Below are 9,586 nucleotides of genomic sequence, written 5' to 3' on the forward strand. Positions count from 1 at the left end.
TTAGGGGGCCCCAGTGTTCAGTGTGATGGTGCTGGATGTGTTACTGCCGACCCGTACTGCCTGAGGTCTTCCAGTCAGGAAGTCCAACAGCCAGTTGCACAGCGAAGTGTTGAGCCCCAGCTGGACCAGTTTGTGAATGAGCTGTTGAGGGATGATTGTGTTGAATGCTGAACTGAAGTCTATGAACAGCATTCTGACATATGAGTCTTTTTTGTCCAGATGTGTGAGTGCTGAGTGGAGGGTAGTGGCGATGGCGTCATCTGTCGAGCAGTTGGACCGATATGCAAACTGGAAGGGATCCAGGGAGGGGGGCAGACTTGATGTGGTGCATGACTAGCCGTTCAAAGCACTTCATGAGAATAGGGGTAAGTGCAACTGGACGGTAGTCATTGAAGCAGGATGGAGACGACTTCTTTGGGACTGGAATGATGGTGGTAGCTTTGAAGCTGGCGTGCGTGGAGTTTAGCTCTAAAAATGTGGTTCTACCGACATCGAGCAGAAACTCACGACTGTATGCGCGCTTAGAGACAGATAGACGCGACGAATACGTACAAAAACACTGCGACTCACAAGATAAAAAACACGAAAACACCGTTCTGTCGGGAGAGAGAGAAGCCGCAGTGTGTGCACGCGCCGCCATCTTGGATTCATCAACATATATATATATATGTTGTTTATATATATGTTATATAATATATATAACCCTAAAACCCTTTATTACCCTAAAAACATTTAAATCCTTTAATTAATTTAATGATTGAAAAATGATTCAAAACATGATTAGGCCTTTTTTAAATGGACTTGATTAATTTGTGCAATCGGTCACTAGATGGCTCTCATTAATTTATTTTCATACTAGTTTGACAATTTGAAGTGGAAATGTGACAAAAGGTTAGTTTAGGGAGATTTTGCTATCGCAGATCTGTCACAATCCACTAAGTGTTATATAAGAATGTTCTCTTGTAAGTATCTTCTGCTTTTGATGTCTTTGGAAATAATGATGGTTAACATTAGGCTAAATGTGATTTCTTTCCACAGTGATTGGGGGAAAAAAGCTGACTTTATTTCCTTAAAGGATTTTGCAATTATACCCAGGGTATTAAGTAGCCAAATGTTAGTGTAATCTATTAACTATGCAAAAAAAATAAAATAAAATAAAAACTCTTTTTTACATAAGTAGGCCTACCAGATATGGGTGTCATGTCATAAACAATTTTAATACGACTGACTTTGTCTTTTAATGTGAATTTAATAAATACATCGTAAGTTACTAATTATAACACTTTCATTCTACAGAAAGAGAGCAAAGATCATTTACATCAAAAGAACATTATCATTGACTTCAGTCTAGCCAGAGTTCAAGCACTCTCAGAAACTCCCATTATAATGAAGCTGTTTACACTTTGAAATGAATATCTTGCTTACATCGTACACACATCTGCACTTTGTTTTTATTCTGATGAGAGAATTCACCAGAGAGCAGAATTTAGTCGGTGAGCGCGCGCACTGAACAAAACACTGGTGCTTCAGCGATGACTCATCTGAACGTCTCTGATTAGCCACTGAATTCATAAGCTCAACAGAATCGTGTGTGATTGGTTATAATGCACAGCACTGCATAAACGCGTCTGTCTCTGGCTCAGCGCCAGCCATAGCGCGAGCACAGATTTGAATTTAGAATCTGGTGATGTGCCGAACTGAACATTCTAATAACAAATATCACAATATCAAATATATAAAAAAAATTATTATTTATTATATATAAATAATATCGGTTATTTTTTTTAATTTTGGAAGCTGCATTCAAAATCCACTTGGCTCAAAAATCTGAGGGGGCATGTGCCCTATGGAAGGCCAAAAGGGCCTTCTTAAACAGGAGATTGCTGGCTCTAATATTGTGCATTGTGTATTTTTTGGTCCCCCGGGGAAATCAGGAAATGGCCTGATATTAACTTAAAATGGGTGTTCTGATTGGTATATTTAAATTCTCTGCATATATGGTGCACTGTAAATGACTCTTTTTAATTTTTTACTCGAGTGCATATACTCAAGTAACACAGTACGCATTATGCAGTCTGCAGTATGGGATTGGCTGATGAACGGTCAGATGCAAAACAGGAAACCGTCCCACCCAGTCAAAGGCTGCCTTGGTCATTTGGCACTTCATCAGTGTATTGTTAGAGGAAGTGTTTTAGTGTTACTTGAGTATATGCACTCGAGTAAAAAAGTCAAAATAGTATTTTACAGTGTACCATAAATGCAGATAATTTAAATATTAAAAAGATATTCAATCGTAAATAAACTGAATTAGAAGAATAAAAAAAAACTCAAAATACATTTCAGTAAAAAAGCAAAATCTTGGTGTGTATTTGATCATGGTATAATCAGAGGCGTCATGCCCATTCAAACCGAGGGGGCACTATGGAAGGCCAAAAGGGCCAAAAACATGTGAATTTTAACACGTCAACAACACGTTAAATATGCGTATTTCACGTGTTAAATACATGTTGTTTGCGCATGAAAAATCAGTGTGTTAAATATACGTATTCAACATGTATATAACGTGTTAAATACGAGTGAAATATGCATTAAAAATTAGTTTGAACGGGTCAGTGTCATTGGCTGCTGAAGACGTGGGTCAAACCATTTCTGTGAGCTTAGGGGGGTGTACCATTCATAGACTAGGCTACCACCATTTACCATGCAATAGATCAGCTTATTTAGCCTATTTATTTTGTCCTTTTAGTCTTTGTTGTAAAGCCTATAGAAATAATATATTAAAATTGCAGTTTTATGAAAAATTAGATAAAAATAAAATTGCCTGATTTTTCGACACTCATTCCTTTTTGTAAACAAACACATTAGTGTTTAGCTTCAAAGTTAGCATCAAAGCATTGACATTTTCGTGGAGAAATCAGTTACAATGGGGGTAAGCAAAAATGGTTATACAGTTAAAATATAATTTTAGACCAGCTCCAATACACCTGATCCAGCTAATCAAACTCTTCAGGACAGTGGCCCTCCAGAAACTGAGTTTGACACCCCTGCCCTATAAAGTCACGAGAACAATAGACTGCACACACGTTGCAATCATTCACAGCTCTAAAACAACATGAGGCTGGTTTTGTGAATAGAAAGTCTGTTGTACTGTAGGTCTATTGTACATGTGAGCTTTTAGTGACATAAATTCTGATTTAAAATAGTAATGAATATGTTAACACACTGACCTACTGTACAATTCATCATGCAGATGATTTGTATGAATGTATGATCACAAGCTTGGATGTCAAGTGGCCTGGCTCAGTCAGAGTCTGTGTTCTGTCAGTGCTTGAGAAAGGTAAAGTAAGTGGGGAACTGAAAAAAATGAGTTAGCATTAATAGCGCAGTCTCATTTGAGTAAACTGCTGGTTAGGTTTAAAACCCGTCACAGGGGTGGTAGGTCAACAAAGCCAACACTGAGTAGTTGCAGGGGTTTGAATTATATTTTCTCTTGATCTGCTGCCAATAACACTGAGTTCTTGCAGGGGTTTGGTTAATAGCTTTAAGGTCAAAGTTGACAGAGAAAGTTCATGAGCTGCTTCATGGCATCAACAAAGCCTGATTGCATTGGTTTGGTTTTGTCAAATCAAAACTATTCCTGTAACCGAGTTTGTTCAGCTACCTTCATGGTATAGGTCATTGTGCAGATTGCAGTACAATTAGTCTTCTGTCCTAGCCTTTTAATACTTTCAGTAAGCCAATCAAGTCTGTCACATTGCTAAACCAACATATAAACTGTCACAAAAGCAGCCATAAATTTAATTCTAGCTGTTACGAAGTGTACAATAGGCTACTCAGTAACAATCCAGATTACTTGCATATACTGTATAAACTATATGTGTGTGGTTCTAAAAAACAGAGCTACTTAGTATTTTTATGTTTATTTGTTTACTTACATTTTATGAAGTACTTTAACAAATTACCTCATCATTTCACAGATAAATTGCTTTAATACCAATTTTCTGGGTAACCTTGGACTTTAGTACAGTAGAATACTTCTGCTGTCAGGAAAGCCAATCAAGCTCTTATACCTGTCCTGACCTGAGTACAAGCTCTCATTCTAATCCTGAAATTCTTATATAAAATCTTAAATACCATATTTAAATACTTTAAGTCTTTAAATACATTTAAATGGATAACATCACCTGTGTACCTAATTACTGTTTGTAAGATGAGGGCATAATCTCAAAACAAAAAGAGGTTTCGATAAGCGCCACCTGCTGGCGATAGCTATAAATGTAAGCACAATAAAAGCTCACGTTGTTTTCCGAAGACAGGTATTGATTACAATGGTCTGTATCTTAAATCTGTATTTTTTTGCTTACCTCCACTGTAACTGATGAAACATAATTACATTACATCTATATAATTTATATTTATATATACATTTATATTTATATTTATATAATAAATATTCAGTTTTGTATATTATAGTGAAATAGTGTTATTAAAATGTTAATGTTTAAATGTTTTTATTTAGAAATAATAACCATAATCATTATTAGTTATATTGATATATAAAAAAACATTTTTTGACCAAATTGTACAGCCCTACAAGTACAGAAAACCTGGTGTTTTTATAATTATTATTATTATTAATTTTTTGGCCTTTTAAAACTGCACATTTTAGAGTGGTCTTTTATTGTGGCCAGCCTAAGGCACCTTGATATGCCACACCTGTGAGGTGGATGGATTATCTCGGCAAAGGAGAAGTGCTCACTAACACAGATTTAGACAGATTTGTGAACAATATTTGAGAGAAATAGGCCTTTTGTGTACATAGAAAAAGTCTTAGATCTTTGAGTTCAGCTCATGAAAAATGGGGGCAAAAACAAAAGTGTTGCGTTTATAATTTTGTTCAGTGTAGTTACTGTGGCTACTATCTGCAAGGACATCATCAGTTTGTGGTTTCTATGGTTTTACTACAAAAATGGTTATACAGTTAAAATAATTTTAGAGATTTAGATCAAATTTGTGGGCTTTCCCTGATACTTGCATGAAATACTAGCATGCTTTTACATGCCTTTACTGTACAGCAAATGGAATGTATTGTGTTGCAGTTTATTTATTTATTTTCAGTACATACTTGTGTGTGGTGAACATCGTGCAGTGTGGTGGGCCTCACACTGTAGGCGTACATTCACAGTTTCATACGTTTATCTACTTTGTCCATCAAAGAAGGCTTTAATAAAATAGTTAAGAAAGATGACAAGTGACACTGCATTGACTCCCCTTTTAAATTGCTAATTTAACACTTTACACTTTTTTATATAAGCATGCAGGTTTCACTTAGAAAGCACCTAATCATACAATACAGTACATATTAAAAAGGTCAACAATAAGTTTAAGCATTCCCTACAGCACAAGTGCACAACACATTTCCTGCAGGGCCACTGTCCTGCAGAGTTTCGATCCAACCAGCTCCAACACACCCAGCTAATCAACTCTTCAGGACAGTGGCCCTTCAGGAACTGAGTTTGACACTCCTGCCCTATAGAGTCATAAGAACAATAGACTGCACATATTGCAATCATTCACAGCTCTAAAACAACATGAGGCTGGTTTTGTGAATAGAAAGTCTTGTACTGTAGGTTTATTGTATATGTGAGCTTTTAGTGACATCAGTTCTGATTTAAAATAGTAATGAATATGTTATATGAATATGTTAAACAGTGAACAGCTTAATTTGTTCTATATTGTAGCCTATATCAAGAATGTCTCAAAAACAAGCACTTAGCCAATGAACTATGCCCTTAGCAGGGTCACTGTATACAGTAGTGTAACATAGAACATGCAGGTGACTTCCCCCAAAATTAATCAAAAAAGGCTATGACATATACTTACAACTTTGAATTATAATGTATTTCGATCTGCTGCCAATAACACTGAGTTGTTGCAGGGGTTTGGTTCATATAGCTTTAAGATCAAAGTTGACAGAGAAAGTTCATGAGCTGCTTCATGGCATCAGCAAAGCCTGATTGCATTGGTTTGGTTTTGTCAAATCAAAACTATTCCTGTAACCGAGTTTGTTCAGCTACCTTCATGGTATAGGTCATTGTGCAGATTGCAGTACAATTAGTCTTCTGTCCTAGCCTTTTAATACTTTCAGTAAGCCAATCAAGTCTGTCACATTGCTAAACCAACATATAAACTGTCACAAAAGCAGCCATAAATTTAATTCTAGCTGTTACGAAGTGTACAATAGGCTACTCAGTAACAATCCAGATTACTTGCATATACTGTATAAACTATATGTGTGTGGTTCTAAAAAACAGAGCTACTTAGTATTTTTATGTTTATTTGTTTACTTACATTTTATGAAGTACTTTAACAAATTACCTCATCATTTCACAGATAAATTGCTTTAATACCAATTTTCAGGGTTGCCTAGGACTTTAGTACAGTGGAATACTTCTGCTGTCAGGAAAGCCAAATCAAGTTCTTATACCTGTCTTGACCTAAGTACAAGCTCTCATTCTATTCCTGAAATTCTTGTATAAAGTCTATATAAGAATTATAAAGTACCGTATTGTCCCGAATATAAGACGATATTTTTTTCTTGGAAATACATCTGAAAAAACGCGGTCGTCTTATATTCGGGGTCTAGACTTTGACATGTCAATAATACACCCACAACACTAGGTGTAGCCAAATACGCATAGAACGAGTGTGCCATGAAATACATAATGTAATGCGTGTTGTAAAGATCGCGAGTAAAAACAAAAGAAGCAGAAAACCTTACAGCTGCATGAGTCGTGACTGTCACGTTAGCCTGATGGCACCAAACTCACTTTGTGATTTTAAAACGTAAGACAGTACCCAGATTTGAAGACTACAGTAAGATTTAACTTCTACTGTTAATAAGATTTTGGTAGGCTACTAGTAGATGGATAGCCTAAATGTCCTAATTCAGAAGGGCTACCTGTTTTTTTTTTTTTATGGTATATCAAAAAGTGTATATTTTTTAAATGTGATTGTTGGTACATTTGACCAGTTTTTACCATACTTTCAAAACAAAAATTAAAATAGGAAAAATATGCAATATGAAAATAATTGAAGACAAAATGTGTTACTGAGAAAAGACAAGATTTGGTTTTTAAAAAGCCTTTTTCCAAAAGGTACATCTGGAAAAAGGGGGGGGGTCGTCTTATAATCAGGGTCGTCTTATATTCGGGCCAATACGGTAATAAGTGTAACCTGCTGGATATAGCTGTAAATGTAAGCACAATAAAAGCTCATGTTGTTTTCCAATGACAGATATTGGCTACAATGGTCTGTATCTTAAACCTGCATTGCTTGCTTACCTCCACTGTAACTGATTTCCCCACACAAATAATAATGATTTGATGCTAACTTAAGTTTGATCACTGTTAAAGCTAGAATGTTCACTAATGTGTTTATTTACATAAAGGCATGAGTGGAGAAAAACGAGGCAATTTTATTTGTATCACATTTTTCATAAAACTGCAATTTAAATATATTATTTCTATAGGCTATACAAAAAAGACAAAAAAGGGACAAAATAAATAGGCTGAATAAGCTGATCTGTTGCATTGTAAATGGTGGCAGCCTAGTCTATGAATGGTACACCCTTCCTAAGCTCACAGAAATGGTTTGACCCAAGAATTCAGGAGCCAATGACACTGACCCGTTCAAACTGTTTTTAGCGCATATTTCACGCGTATTTAACAAATTATATACATGTTGAATACGCGTATTTAACGCACTGATTTTTCATGCGCAAACAACGTATTTAACGCGTGAAAATACGCGTATTTAACGTGTTGTTGACGTTAAAATTCACATGTTTTTGGCCCTTTGGGCCTTCCATAGTGCCCCCTCGGTTTGAATGGGCATGACGCCTCTAATTATACCATGATCAAATACATACCAAGATTTAGCATTTTTACTGAAATGTATTTTGAGGTTTTTTTATTATTTTAATTCAGTTTATTTATGATTAAATATCTATTTAATATTTAAATTCTCTGCATATGTGGTGCACTGTAAAATACTATTTTATTCTTTTAATTCAGTTTATTTATGATTAAATATCTATTTAATATTTAAATTCTCTGCATATATGGTGCACTGTAAAATACTATTTTGACTTTTTTACTCGAGTGCATAATACTCAAGTAACACTAAAAACCCTTCCTCTAACAATACACTGATGAAGTGCCAAATGACCAAGGCAGCCTTTGACTGGGTGGGACGGTTTCCAGTTTTGCATCTGACCGTCCATCAGCCAATCCCATACTGCAGACTGCATATGCGTACTGTGTTACCTGAGTATATGCACTTGAGTAAAAAAGTCAAGAGAATCATTTACAGTGCACCATATTTGCAGAGAATTTAAATATACCAATCAGAACACCCATTTTAAGTTAATATCAGGCCATTTCCTGATTTCCCTGGGGGATCAGGGAGCCAGCAATCTCCTGTTTAAGAAGAAGAAGAAGAAGAAAAAAAATATATAAGGAAAAAAATATATATATATATACAGTATTTATAAATATGTATTGTTCTTGGCTAATTTATTGCAATGGTACATATGGTACATATTAGTACTTTAAAAGTACATATAGTTTTTGAAAAGATACTGCCCCAGTGACAGTTTTGTAAACTTGTACTTTCTGAAAATATAAATGTGTTGATAGTTCGAACAATGCAATCTTGCAGAATGTTATGTAGTCAGTTTTCATTCAGTTTGCATAGATATGTTTTTTTTACTTTTATTAGTTTTAATAATTACAAGGAAGGCTCAGGAAATTATGACTCATGCTAATATTACACAATTTGGAACTTTGGAGTGCTGATTTAGTCACATAATTAAATCATGAAACTGAATTGGCCTCAGTTGACTGGAGACAATGTATAATGAACTTTTATGCTTTCACTTTCATTTCTGGAGAAAAGATCTGTTTTCAGAAGCTTGCAGGCACAGTATAAGGCAACTCAAAGCCTTATACTGAGCCTGTAAGCTTCTGAAAATAACAATAAATACACAGACAAAATACTTTAAGACATTTTAGTAAGTATAGAGCTTTAGGTCAAAAATGACCGTTAAAGTCAAGACTAGGGCTGAACAATATGGTCAAAATGTATATCACAATATATTTCTTAATTTCGGTCGATACAATATAATTCCGATATCGATATGAACACCATTTAAAAAAAAGCCTCATAAAAACTGCAAAGAACACCCACAACAGATGTCTGTACCTACAAACTTGTGAAAAATTTATTTGCCAAGTCTATGAAAACTCTTCCTATAAAACTATTAAATTTTTTTAGAAAAAAAAACAGCACAAATAAATTAATGTTCACCTTTTATTTGTATTTAGCCTTCATACAAACAAGAAATGTGAAATCACTGTCAAATAAACATCTTAGACTCACCTTAATTATTAATATCTTTAACTTCAAACTATAGGCTAACATACCAGTCAAAAGTTTTTGAACAGTAAGATTTTTAAAGTTTTTTAAAGAATTCTCTTCTGCTCACCAAGCCTGCATTTATTTGATCCAAAATACAGCAAAAACA

At 34.9% G+C, this 9,586-nt stretch overlaps 1 protein-coding gene across 1 annotated transcript in view; it reads right to left on the reverse strand.

Annotated features, from left to right (window-relative positions):
- Positions 1 to 9,586, reverse strand: part of LOC107747660 (myelin-associated glycoprotein-like) — a 28,440-nt gene continuing 18,854 nt past the window's right edge. Inside the window, exon 10 of the mRNA XM_016562255.1 lies at positions 1 to 316. Within this exon, the coding sequence (XP_016417741.1) occupies positions 1 to 316 (316 nt within the window). The remainder of the gene's footprint in view (positions 317 to 9,586) is intronic.

The sequence above is a fragment of the Sinocyclocheilus rhinocerous genome, unplaced genomic scaffold (genome assembly GCF_001515625.1).
Source record: "Sinocyclocheilus rhinocerous isolate Xijiao unplaced genomic scaffold, SAMN03320098_v1.1 scaffold4214, whole genome shotgun sequence".
NCBI lineage: Eukaryota > Metazoa > Chordata > Actinopteri > Cypriniformes > Cyprinidae > Sinocyclocheilus > Sinocyclocheilus rhinocerous.